Here is a 14,198-nt window from a genome sequence, read left to right as displayed (position 1 = left end):
TTTTATCTATTTACTTTTTTATTGCTTAATTTCCTGTCTGGCATAACATACTGATACTGGGACAGTATGTGAAATAATATTTCTCACGGAGCCCTGGATAGCGGTAAAAACCCTCAGGGATTCTTATCTTTCCCCACACTGTCTGAAACTAACAAAAATATGTGGCTGTAACATTTCAATTTGAGATTACAATTGAGAATTGAGCATCTTTTTTCCCCTCCCAGTGCTTACAGGAGGAAATCTTGCTTTATGTGAGGAGTTTTCTCAGGTGTATGCTTTGGCAGATGGAATTAGAATATGGATGGTAAGAGTCTTTTTTTCATTTTATTTTAAATTTTCTCTTTGCCATCTAACAGCACTGATGGAACCATAATAATGTTATATTGATTGTGTAATGTGTCCCCTGCAGCTTGAAATGAAGCAGAAGTCTTTGCATACAGGTGGAAATGAGAAGCTTGTGGTAGATGGAGCAGAAATGAATCCAGACATGTTGGGTGAGCATTGCAGAAACATTACTGATTACAGATTTATATGGAATATTACAGAGTATAAAACCATTTGTTAAGGATAAGGCAACTTTTTTTCTGCTCGTGGAGAATCTTCAGGTACTGAATTTGCATCCTTGGAAAATATACATTTGCATAAACCATTTAGTCAAACGAGGGTAATTTTATTCCACAAATATCTTTGTTGATAAAATATTTAAAAAAAAAACCCTCCATGAAATTTGTTGAAATAAATTATTTCTTTGTCAAAAGGTGAGCATGAAAAGATCTGCTGGTCGACAGTCATTTAGCATATTAAACGTATTTAATGGATTACAGACTTCCATATATTGCCTTTCCCTTAAAGTAACTCCATGCCGGGAGATTCCTGCTCTGTTTGTCTTGATTGCCAGGACAGAAGGAAAAATGGAAATCCAAAATTTTACAACACACGGGAGCTTAGGGGAAGTCCTTCAATGCGGATACCTGTTCCAGTGGCACTGGCTTTAGAGGGAATTTCCTCTCACTTTCTGTTGTGTCTCCAGGACAGGACACAAAATAAATGTCCCCAATGTGAGAAGGATTTTACCAATCCCTGCTCAATTGGGACAAAAAAAGATTTTGCCTTTTAGATATCCTTGGTCCACTGTTTTTCCAGTTTCATTCTGTTACTTCACATCTGAAGAATAAAGGTTCAGTGCTGCAGAGCTTTCAGATTCTTTTGGAACAGAATTTTAGAGATGGAACAATGTGAAATTGAATCTTTAGTTGTTGGGTACTGCCTGCCTAAAGCATATTGCCAGTGCTTCTGGATACGCATGCATATTATTGAATGTAACACCTCTACCCTCCTGTAATAGTCATTTCTTATTGCTGTCTGTATAGGTCAGTGGCCAGGGGAAGTAGTTGGAGTTTAAGGCTTAGCTTTTAAATTTTGAACAGAAGTTGAATTATGCTTATCCGTAATAATGCTGTTTAGTTTGCTCAGGCATTTTGGGGAAATGATACAGGTGTCACTGTGTTTACATGTTTGGGGAGTAGAACGGTTTACTTTGAGCTGATCGCTTTCACTTCTAAAAAACATTACAAAGTTGGTGGTTTCGCCTTCAAAGTGGCGTTCCAGTCAAAACTTTCTTGGTTTTGGATATTGTAGTAAGAACCACTGTAAAGTTTTTATTTCTTTTTGTCCTGTTGAGATTTCCCCTAACCTTCAGTTTTGGTGACTGCAAACGTGAGGGAACTCCCCTAAACCCCCATCCCCAGTTGGGACACATTTATAACAATTAAAACACTCCTCTCCACACTAAGAAAAGTGCTGATATTTGCCCATACTTTCTACCTCATTGGTCACACAGGAGCTGACCATATTTTTTTCTCAGTGGCCTCTACGATGGCAATATACACTGAACAGAGGATACAACCTTTCACCATGTTATCCAAAATTTAAAGGAGAACTGTAAGGTGAGTGATCTTCACTCAACCTCATAGTTAGAGCCGACGTGTGACAATGAAACTGTCACACGTCGGCTCTCTTGATCGGGAAGAGAGCAAACGCATACTGTCGCTCGCTCACTTTCCGATCATCTACCTGCAGAGAGCGGTGACTGTCAGTGACTATACTAACCCCCTCCCCTCTCTGATCCTCCAGCATGGACTCAACAAACAGATGGGGCGGGCAAAGCTGGCTCTGCCTGTTGATGGGCAGAGCCCACTGTCAATCAGCTAGCTGGGTGGATCTCAGCAGTATTGTCGTGATCCGTCCCGGCTGCAGTGCTCTCAGTATATAGCTCGCTATACACTGAGCTTTGGGTCACGGGAGGATGTTAGTATATGTCCCTCCCTTAAGAGAACTATGGGATAAAAAGTTTACCCCATAGTTCTCTTTTAAAGAATGCTTTGTCTAGATTCAGGCTTTAATCTATATCAATTTGTTGTTAAAGGTTTAAAAACAAAGATTCTGTGTATAGATTGTAATTACAAATGTACACGACGGCACATAACATAGGTCACATTACCTTGCTATACATTGTGACTTACTATTCCTCCCTCTCATTGCAAGCCTGATGGACAGATCTGACTTATTTAAATCATTTCATTATCTATTAAGCTGTCATTTTTATCTCGGGGGTTTTTATTCATTGTTGCTGATTGATTGCCTGATTATACAGATCGCTTGTAGAGGAAATTGAAACAAATCGGTATCCGCAATACAGCCCTAACATTTTTTTACAACATTGCAATGAACCCTGATGATCACTGAAAATACACTATAGCTTCGATTTAACATCTGTATTTGTTTTTCCTCTCTTTATTTTTTTAACGTTTGATTTCAGCAAAGCAGTGCATACAGAAAAGTCTTCTGCTGCTGAGATTTTTGCCTACTACATCAAAGTTACCATTAGAGAGCTCGATTTCCACAGAGGACAATGGAGTGTTGTGCACTCTTCGTAGGAAGAGTTCCATTGTAGAAGCAGATTTTCAAGCTTCAAGTGCCTCGCCTGTTAATGCCTCCCCTGAAGCTCCACATCCAAATTTAATAGCTAAATGTCAAGTGCCTGATCCTGACTCTCAGAAAAAGAAGGAACCAGAACTCTTTAAGTATGAGACGCCAGTAGGGTCTCAAACGAAAACATCAGAAAAAGCAGACGAGCCTTCCTCTCCTCCTCCTACCCCAACACGTAAAGCCCCATTTAGTCGAGCAAGACTAAGACTGCTTTCATTCCGCTCTATGGAGGAGGCAAAGATGTTGCCAACAGTGAAGGAAAAATATCCCATTTTGAAGAGTATCTTAGATTTTGTAAAGGATCCAGCAATTTCCCATGAAAGGTAAAGACTAAGAACTTTTCTTGCCAGTTGTTATTTTTAGATCTTAATGCTTTTAGGAGGAGGTATTATGAATAATCCTAGCACAAGATGATCAAAGCAGATCACTCATCAGTATAAATGTACTCCTAATTATCCTTTTAGAAGTAAAGAATCTTAAATATGGATGCACAAGCAATAATCGAAAATTAACTGATGTGGGTGTTTTGAGGCTTCAGTGAATCGTTTATTGAAGAATTAAAAAGTTGGGTACAATTGAAGTCATTTTTTTTTTTTAAACACAAGCCTCTTCAGTTGCAGTCATCTATTAAAAAGCTGTGCTTTTCTAGTTTTGTGTTTTTATGATTTTGTTATGATAATATTTTACTGTCTTTTGTTGTTAAAGTGTTTTGCAGGTCCTGTCCTTAAGAAAAGCTCAGGCTGAAAGCATTCTGAAAGTACTTAGGATAATCCAGGAATGTCTGGACACTCTCGGGCAACCCAATTTCTTTCAGCCTCCTTGTGTACTCTTCTTACTGGAGCTGCTGGCCTGTCAAAATGACTTCACAAAGTAAGTTTACCCATCTGTTTACATGGAGTTTTATTGTAACATTTTACAAACCCCGGGCTGCCAGGTGGTGCAGGGCAGGCAGTTGCATGCCCCATAACCACAAAGTGTTGGCACTGCTGTGCCATTTACACTGCATTCATGACCTCAGACACAGCGGCTGTGGAGAGCTCACCAAAGCTGCTCCTTGGCTCTGATGTGAGTGTCCCATGACAGCCGGGGGTAGACTTCCCTGCTCACTGTTCCCTGGCTGTGTATCTGAGGTCTGGTAAGTTGGCTTTCTGGGGCGTCTGTGTACTGGGGCATTGTGAGAGAAGTCTGTACTGGGAGAGGAGGGCGGGACTGTACTGGGGGGCAATTGGGGGCAGAGATCTGTATGCTGGCCTGTACATTACTAATTCCTGACCTTATACACTGCGCTGCACACTCCTGACCCCTGCACTTCTTGCATTACACACTCCTGACGCCTACACTCCATGTGCTGCACACACCTGACCGCTGCACTTTTTTAATGTTATACACTTCTAACCCCTGCACTCGGTGTGCTAGTCACTCTGGATCCATAGGAGAGGAGGCTCAGATTTTATTTAACCATACCATTTTAGCTGCTTCCACGGTTACCACAATTTCACCACACCAACAATTTCTCTACCCAGGGCATTTTGTCTTTATATCTTAAATATCTGCCTCTTGTTTCAAGTTTGTGGCCAATTGTTTAGGGGCATGAGTTTGTAGGTGTGGTTAAAAGTGGGAATGGTCTCCAGGTTTGATTTTGAAATGCTAGTAACCTTATCTCATTCTAAATGACTGGGGCACCAATGTGGACGAGACATCTAAAGTCATGAATAAATTGAGTGGACACCTGATCAGGTAATTGCAGGTCTTTGGCCCAAGAGAGAAGAGCAGCAGAAAGATGTGGCACAGCTGCAACCCTCTGATAAGTGTATCCTCGAACAAGATTGCAAGAGGCAAGCTAAGTGGCCAATTAATAAGGAGGAGAAATGCATCACAAGCATCAAATGCGGGCACGACCGCCTACTTGCCATTTTAGAAGAAAAAAAGATTCTGAAGCTTTTTTGCAGTGCATGTAAAGCCAAAACATTTTGTTTTTAGTTTTAGATAGGGGTTCTTAACCTGGTTATTTTTTGCTGCCTATGTTGGCTAAGGGGATTTTGCTTCCTGTTTTAGAGCAAAATTCCTATAGCAATTGTCCTAGGAACAGGTGTTACTGTGTTGCTAACTCTTAATGTTTTAAATTTCCATAACTTTTTCTCACATAGAGGAGTACATTTTCCGAATGGGGACAAAGACGACAATAAAACCTGAAATGGGAGCTAACCCTCCAACTGAATCCAAAACTGTAACTTAATTTAAAAAAAAAATTGCCTTTACATACACTTATACAATTATCTAGTGCAGTGGTTCTCAACCTGTGTAACCTCGGGACCCACATTTTTCCTTTGGTTATTAAGTCGTGACCCAAAAATTATTTAATTTGTGAAACATTTTCATTTTATTACACAAAACAACTTGTGCAGTATTCAGCAACGTATATATGCACATTTTAAACAGTAAAATGTGATCTACAATTTGATGGACATTATGTGGGCTTGGAATAGATAATGTCCATCAATGTACCCTGTCCTAATGTCTCCTGTCAGTGAAGAAGCTGGAGGGGGTGGTGAGGGGGTCTGTGTAGGGAAGGGCAGTGATGGATATACATGATGGATAATATGTGGGCTCGGAATACATAATATCAATCAGTGTCCCCTGTCCTGTCACAGTGCACATCTCCTTGCCTGCCTACCTTTCTCTGATTCCAGTCAGACTGAACTATTTGCACTGGAGAGTACAGTAGATACAGCGGCGGATTGATTTCTGCTGTACTCTCCAGTGCAGGCCGGGCCGGAACTTTAACTTAATTGTCGGGAGCCGTGGCTCCTGATATTAATGCGCCAGCCGAAAGTTCCCACAGGCTGAACTACAAATTCCCCTTTCTATTTGTTTTGTTAGTGGCAGGTGTTTCTGACAAAACGTGCATATAAGAATCCATACGCATGGATAATTAAAAGTTGTGTCTGTAAACTGTCTGTAAGCATAGTTTTTTTTTTTTCCCACAGCCATTAAAGGAGAACTATGAGGTGAGTGCTTTTCACTCACCTCATAGTTCTAGCTGACCTGTGACAATGAGACTGTCACAGGTCGGCTTAGTAGATCGGGAGGTGAGCGAACACATACCGGCGTTCGCTCACCTCTCGGCTGAATTCCCCCCCCGCTCCTATCCGCCAGCGCTGACTGGTGAAATGGACGGGGGAGGGGGCGGGTACATCTGGCTCTGCCTCTAGATAGGCAGAGCAGGCTGTCAGTCACAGTCAGTCGCTTCAGCTGCTCGCGGTATACTGCGGCGTCTCACTGAGCCTAGGGTGACGGCAGGACGCTAGTTTGTGTCCTCCCCTTACCCTAAGGAGAACTATGGGGAAAAGCCTTAACCCCATAGTTCTCCTTTAATCATGTTAATCTGGGCACTCTGCTAGCTATATTCCTATAATTTCCACTATCCTCATCTTCTGAAGGATCCCAAGTAAAAGTTTTAAAAAATTGAAGAGCAGTGTTTTGTTGTGTGCTTTTTTTGTTTTTAAATAAAAGTTAACCAATTAGACTTTCTGTGTTGGCTATAATTACAGTGTTTATTTCATTGTAACAAGAGCTTGATTCATTTTCTTTATTACGTGAATTCTCTTTCTAGTGTGTTGCTTGTCATTTCTGCCTTACCCTTATCAGAGTCAAGCTTCTCTATCAATATTTGACATCACAACAGTAATGTTCGGAATGCTGGAGTTGTAGCTAATGCAAGTGTCACCCAAACAGAAAATAAACATTTTTGATGGAATTGGTTGTGTTCGCTTTGGATTTTTGTGACTGCTATATGTAGAAGGATAAATTAGAGGGGGAAAAAATTAAATGCAAAGGCTTTTACCACAACTTCTTTTTTCTCCCCTTTGTTTTCTGCTGTAGTTACTTTGGTCACCTTGAAGGCTGTGGTGCTGAACTGCATCAAGAAGTACGAGAAACTTACTACAGGCTTGTTGTTCTCCTAGTTAATGCTGTGAAGAGTTTCAGCGGCCTTGATGACCGGTAAGTTTTGGCCTCACTGTGCAGTGTTTGTAAGTTTCCACTGTTAATGGCTGTGTGTTATCTTTAACCAATTTTGGCTGTTTCATGTGACTCCTCTACATAACAATTTAAATGCTTGCTTTGGAGATATACTGAAATTTAACATTTAGATGGGACTGACCCTTTGAGTACCTCTGTCCATACTATGAACATTAAACTTATTAAATATTGAGAACACACAGTAAAATAGCTTTAAAACAAGCTATCTCTAACCATTGTAGCTGCTTTATGTGAAGTTACTCATTGTCAAAACCCCTCAAAGATCACGCCAAAGGCTCCAAGACCCCATTCACACTTGCTATGCACATTTTTTGTGCATTTGTCACTCACGTGTCAGCATAGGGCAGGCCATTTATTTCACACAGGTGCTAGTTTCTGCTGAAAGGTTCTGCAAGCAAATATTTATTACTCTTGGTTGCCTTTTTTTGTTTTTTTCTTCTTGGGCTGGTTTGCATGTGTTTTTGCATGTGTGTTTGGTGTTCACCCTCAGTTTAGAATGCTTTTTGACGTCCCTAGGTTGCTTATTATCAATCTGTATCCCTCAATAGAGAAAACAGTAGTTTTCTACTCCCCGTCAATGCCTATTCTCTGAGTCCCTTGACGGACACAGCTCCCTCCCCTCATATGCTTCCTTTCTCTGTTTGGACTGCTTGCTTCAACTGAAAAAGTGTGAGGTTTGAAGGGTTACAGCTTTAAGGGGGCTGTCCTTCAGTTTGTTTCTGTGCCTAGTGTATATTTCTCTTGTAAGTGGCAGTATAACACTAAGTTGCTTATTATCATCAAGCTGTGTCCCTCAGTAGACTCAGAAATAATGAGTTTACGATGAGTACAAAAATCTATTTCTTTGTTGCACATTACTCACTCACATGTATTCAGAAATAATGAATTATGCTGCCACTATTCAGGAGATTGACACTGGCAAATTGGTGCATAACCCCTCCCACTCCCAGAAGCTTTGAGATGCTTTTATTATTGTAGTAAGTTTCTTTGGTCTGTTGCACAGACCCTAGTGCTCATTTTGAAACTTTGCTGATCCTTGGCGTAGCCTTGAAAGCCATGCCTGGACCTCATTGGGAAGAAGATGCAGCGCTGGAATCTAAAGTGTTTTTTGTGCGTAAGTAACCGCCCCTCAGTTCCAGAGGAACAATGTGGGTGGGAGCTGCAGTGCTTTACAGGTCCGGGGCTGTGGGTGGGTGACTTCATGAAATCAGTTTAGTCTGGTCTACACATCGTTTCTTCCTAAGGTTGTCCTGCCTTTTCTATGTCCTGCTCCTCACCATCCTACGAAGATATCTCTTTATTGTCTGGATGCAGTTTGTGCTGTTGGAGTCTACGTCTGAGTTACGGCTTCATTTAGACAAACCAACATTCTTTTTGTCATTCCTGAGGGTAGCACCCAGGGAACAGCCTGCATCTCATTCTACCATCTCCAGGTGGATTTGACAAATCATTGTTCAAGCCTGTGCTCTTAAGAACAGGGCTTTGCCTTTCCCTATCAAAGCACACTCTACGAAATAAGTTTGTATTTCTTGGGCTTTTCAGATTTGGGGAACCTGTTCCTCAGATATGCAAGATTGTTAACTGGTCCTCTGTTCATGTTATTTGTTACCAGGTCGTAAGGTTCTTTAGGCATCTCTGTAAGCTGTCTTAAGCCCCCTCTGTTAACCTGTTGTTTCATGGCCTGTTGGCGTTTCCTTTTTTCTGTGTTGCCCGCCCCTCAGTTATATTGCTACATTTCTTAATACCATCCTGTGTCCTGTAATATACAGATAAAAATAAAGGTTTTTGTCTTACCTTTAAAAAAAAAAAAATTTTGTAGTAGAATACAGGACACAGGTCCCATCTCTGTTTCTTATGATCCACACCAACTATTGAAATGGATCTGAACCACAACTGGGTTCACACAAGATGTCTGCTGCTGTTTCTAATTATTTTGTGTACGGTGCACCGGAGAAATCACAAACTCAGAATTAACGGTCTATGAAGATTCTGCTTTATTCAGGGCTGTCTCTCTCCTTTATACACAGATAACAGGAGAGTGCTCGTCACACATATGCCCACCTCTGTTATTATACTATTGGGCAAACTAGAGGAACTGTTAGTTAAAGTCTCGTGTCTCTCGCTAATTGGTTAGTCAAAGATATCTCCTGCTTGTAGCGTCCTCCCTCGGCATTCCTCCGATGTGTCCTTGGCGCGCTCCCGAATACAGGATATCTCTCTTGGTTACGCATAGCAACGCTAAAAGCTGAGTAAGGAAAGTCACAAAGCTAGGAAGCAAATTAAACTAATTCAAAACAATTTAAAACATAGAAAAGGACATTTTCTTGATCCATATTCCTTCACACTATTACATGCTTACAAAACTGAGGCTTGCTGTGACTGGGAGGGGTTGTACAGGGCTGTTCTAAGAGCTTTGCTTTGCCAGTGCCCAATCTCCTGAAGGGGTTTACATAACCCTACATTCCTGAATATCATACTATGTCCTGTAGTGTACTACAAGAGAAGGATTTTACAGGTAGGACAAAAATCCTTTTCATTTTTTTTGTCTTGATCGAAGCCATTTCCAAGTATCTTACTAGGTCAGAATTTCAGTCATACACTGAGGAAAAACCAGCTTAGCCACTCTTCTTTGGCTGCAGTCCGTTAGCTTCGAAAACATCAATGATATAAGTGCTGCACTGAGTGTTTCCTCATCCTTGCCAGAAGAACTGTGATGTCACCATTGGCACCATGAACAGATGTTGAGGTGTAAGGTAAGTATATTTTGTAGATTTTCTTCTTGGTAGTTTTTTATGGTTTCTTCCTGGGTATATTTGGGGGGAGATTATGGGCCCATCTCATAATTAGACCTGAGCTTTTGATGCAATGTCCACCTACAACGTTTCCTTGTCCATCTACCTGTGTCACGTATAACCCATAAATGCTTGTTGTTTTGGCTGGTTTTACAGCAGTATTGTGTATGCCTAAGCTTCAGTGATTGGTGGTTCCCATGCCAGCCACAACTCTTAAGGTAGCCATACATGGCTTGAATCAGTAGATTCACCCATCCACACTAAATTGTGTGATAGAGGAATCTCCATTGCCAACTATTGCATTTCGCACCCCTGGCTACTTGAATATACTGGTACTGTGAACAGCGACTGCATCTCATAGGATGCAGTCATTGTTCTGACAATACTTTTCCACCAGGTTCAGGTTTTTAAATCACCGTTTGTTGATCCAGGTAGTGCTTGCCGTCTATTACCAGCTTTAGATTACTCACTTAACACTTTTGTTTCAAATGCTAAAGATCAAAGAGGTAATTACACCCAGTTCTTACTTTAGAATATATTGTTTCTCCAGGTCATTGCTACCAGCCTTATCGTGTGTGCAGACTACACTACTTCACATGCTGGACATGAGCTGGGAACCACAAGACCTTCCATTCTTCCTCAGCATTGACCTCCCAGAATTACTTTTATCCATGTCTAAGGAAAATATAAGTACCCATGATAGCATTGTAAGGTAAGTTGCTATAATTTATGAATGTCTTATATTCTGAAGATGTTTCAGGGACACGTGTTAGTCTAGTTTTTTTTTATCACAGCCATATACTGAGACGCCGCAGCTGAAGCGGATCCCGACAATTATGTCTGGATCCGCCCAGCTGCGTGACTGACAGCTGGCTCTGCTGTACCCGCCCCTCCCCCGTCTGTTCCGCCAGTCAGAGCTGGCGGATCGGAGGGGGGAATCCAACCCCTCCCCTGTCACGGCAGAGAGCCATGACAGGATCGAGAGGTGAGTGAATGCCGGTATGTGTTCGCTCACCTCCCGATCTACTGAGTCAACCTGTGACAGTCTCATTGTCACAGGTCGGCTAGAACTATGAGGTGAGTGAAAAGCACTCACCTCATAGTTCTCCTTTAATGTTTATGGATGGTTTCCACTCATTACATGGGTGGAGGGAAAAAAAAACCCTATTTTCACATCCAAAATATGACAATCCAAAAGATGTGTGTAACAACAGCATTTCAGAGACCAATGTGTGCAACAAGCTTTTATAAAGTATGTACAAAGGTTTCGGCTAGCTTCAAGAAAATATATTGATGCCTTTAAGGGCCCATTATGCCCTTAAAGGCATAATGGGCCCTTTAAATTATGCCCAATATATTGATGCCTAAGGGCCCAGACTATTGCACTGCAGTAACACTTTAACACAATATCTGTAAGGTGCGTTACGGTGGCATTTGTTGTGAATAACACCTCAGCGCGCACTGCATAGTAGCAGCAGATACACAGCAATATACCACAATGCACTTACCACATGTTATGTAGTGCTGTCGAGTTAGCCACAGCGTACCATACAGGTCCAGGGCCGTGACACTACCGACTGGTATTACCCTTCTAACCAGACCAATGACATTTCCATTTTGAAATAGAAAAACAGCACTAAATGAATGGAAAGCACTCAGTACAGAGGCTTTCCAATCATTCAGAAACTGGAGATCGTCAAATATTTACTATTATCCACTTATGAATCGGAAACAGCCTCTGTAGTGAGTGCTTCCACTCATTGAGAAACTCATTTATGAACAGGAAGGGATGTAAAGTGACCATGAGCATATAGCAGAACAGTAAAAGCCAATGTTGTAAGGCTTACTGACGTGGCCAGCTGGAAGCAGTTGTGTTCTTCCATATGCCTTACGTCGGTGGCAGCATCAGGGTTAAAAGTACATTGCCTGTTAAATGTATCTACTCCCAAGCCGAGAAACAAATGCGCTGGAACATCTAACAATATATCCGCTCCTGGTCTTTGTGTGTTCTACCTGTAAGTTAGAAATTACCAAAGTGAAAGAGTGTGTTAATTTATGTTTCTGCTTTGTCTAAAACTGATACATTTTATCAGTGGCTACTTCTGCACCACTTCATTATATATTTTTGGTAGAAAAATTCTTCAGCAACTATTTAGTGCCCTTGTTTATTCTTTTTTTGTTGGGTAGGTTCGTTGGATTGTTTTGTATGCCCACCCCTCTGTTTGGCACTGCTTTTGAATGTCCCTACGTGACATCTCAGAATTCTTCAGAGCTGTGTCTCTCAATGGACGATAAAGAAAATAAGACTTTGTTCTTACTGTAAAATCCTTTCCGCGGAGTCTATTGAGAGACACATCTCCCTACCCTCATTTCCTTTTATACTACTTACTACAACTACAGGTGTGAAGTAGGAGGGGGTTATTGCCTAAAAGTGACAGGCTTTAATTTTTTGCCTAGTATCCATTTCTCCTGAAGGCAGCAGCATAACCCTACGTCTCAGAATTCTTCATAGCTTTGTCCCTCAATGGACATGGAAAATTATTCTTCTCTTTGTATCATACTAAGGCCCCTCTGATTGCAAGCGCCTTTAAAAAAAAATAATTTTACTTATATTTCAGTCCGCGGGAAGAAGATGATGAAAGGGCAGATTACAGGCAGAACCTTCAGTGGTTAGAGGAATGCAAAGATGGAATGTTTGAAACTTGGTATGAAAAGATTAATCAGGCAGACCCAGATGTAAAAAGAAAGGTGAGATTTTTTTCTGTCTCTTTTTGTTCATTCTGTCTATAGTGTTTCCTCATTACTAGAGAAACTGTATTCATGTTTATGTAAATGTTATGCAAATATATGGTCTTCCTCATCTCTCTCTCTCCCCCTCTCCCTCTCTGGGCCCAGTCACACCATATCCAGAATGCACTGGATCGCATAGATCAAGACAGGCAGAGTTCTTGGGTGGGAGGGAGCGTGTCTGTGCTATTCATGTCAATGGCACCGCAGGCGCACCCCCTGCCAACAGTGCGATCACCTTCACCAGAACACGTGGTACAGGAATGCCCTTAGTTCCGGTGCAGTGCAATCTGAAAATATAGTGTATGCAGCATTTTTTCAGATTGCACTGCAACAGAACGGAGGGCCTGAATGGCACCGACACGCCCCCTCCCGCCCCAGAACGCTGCCCGACTTGATCAATACGATACAGTGCGTTCCAGGCTTGAACCGCACCGGAACGCACTGTATATGGTGCAACTCGGTCTCTCTCTCTCTCGGTCTCTCTCTCTCTTGGTCTCTCTCTCGGTCTGTCTCTCGGTCTCTCTCTCTCGGTCTGTCTCTCGGTCTCTCTCTCTCGGTCTCTCTCTCGGTCTCTCTCTCTCGGTCTCTCTCTCTCTCTCTGTCTCTCTCTCTCTCTCGGTCTCTCTCTCTCTCTCGGTCTCTCGGCCTCTCCGTCTCTCGGCCTCTCCTTCTCTCGGCCTCTCCTTCTCTCGGCCTCTCTCTCTCTCGGCCTCTCCCTCTCTCGGCCTCTCCTTCTCTCGGCCTCTCTCTCTCTCGGCCTCTCCCTCTCTCGGCCTCTCCTTCTCTCGGCCTCTCTCTCTCTCGGCCTCTCCCTCTCTCGGCCTCTCCTTCTCTCGGCCTCTCTCTCTCTCGGCCTCTCCCTCTCTCGGCCTCTCCTTCTCTCGGCCTCTCTCTCTCTCGGCCTCTCCCTCTCTCGGCCTCTCCTTCTCTCGGCCTCTCTCTCTCTCGGCCTCTCCCTCTCTCGGCCTCTCCTTCTCTCGGCCTCTCTCTCTCTCGGCCTCTCCCTCTCTCGGCCTCTCCTTCTCTCGGCCTCTCTCTCTCTCGGCCTCTCCCTCTCTCGGCCTCTCCTTCTCTCGGCCTCTCTCTCTCTCGGCCTCTCCCTCTCTCGGCCTCTCCTTCTCTCGGCCTCTCTCTCTCTCGGCCTCTCCCTCTCTCGGCCTCTCCTTCTCTCGGCCTCTCTCTCTCTCGGCCTCTCCCTCTCTCGGCCTCTCCTTCTCTCGGCCTCTCTCTCTCTCGGCCTCTCCCTCTCTCGGCCTCTCCTTCTCTCGGCCTCTCTCTCTCTCGGCCTCTCCCTCTCTCGGCCTCTCCTTCTCTCGGCCTCTCTCTCTCTCGGCCTCTCCCTCTCTCGGCCTCTCCTTCTCTCGGCCTCTCTCTCTCTCGGCCTCTCCCTCTCTCGGCCTCTCCTTCTCTCGGCCTCTCTCTCTCTCGGCCTCTCCCTCTCTCGGCCTCTCCTTCTCTCGGCCTCTCTCTCTCTCGGCCTCTCCCTCTCTCGGCCTCTCCTTCTCTCGGCCTCTCTCTCTCTCGGCCTCTCCCTCTCTCGGCCTCTCCTTCTCTCGGCCTCTCTCTCTCTCGGCCTCTCCCTCTCTC

At 43.3% G+C, this 14,198-nt stretch overlaps 1 protein-coding gene across 1 annotated transcript in view; it reads left to right on the top strand.

The window, feature by feature from the left end:
- ZZEF1 (zinc finger ZZ-type and EF-hand domain containing 1) overlaps window positions 1-14,198 on the top strand; it is a 117,587-nt gene that overhangs the window by 56,931 nt on the left and 46,458 nt on the right. Inside the window, 7 exon segments of the mRNA XM_018553354.1 lie at window positions 225-304; window positions 410-494; window positions 2,819-3,311; window positions 3,694-3,858; window positions 6,871-6,990; window positions 10,372-10,533; window positions 12,440-12,569. Of these exon segments, the coding sequence (XP_018408856.1) occupies window positions 225-304; window positions 410-494; window positions 2,819-3,311; window positions 3,694-3,858; window positions 6,871-6,990; window positions 10,372-10,533; window positions 12,440-12,569 (1,235 nt within the window).

This window comes from Nanorana parkeri, unplaced genomic scaffold (genome assembly GCF_000935625.1).
Source record: "Nanorana parkeri isolate BGI_ZX_2015 unplaced genomic scaffold, ASM93562v1 scaffold118, whole genome shotgun sequence".
Classification (NCBI taxonomy): Eukaryota; Metazoa; Chordata; class Amphibia; order Anura; family Dicroglossidae; genus Nanorana; species Nanorana parkeri.
This window is presented reverse-complemented; position numbering and strand designations above follow the sequence as displayed.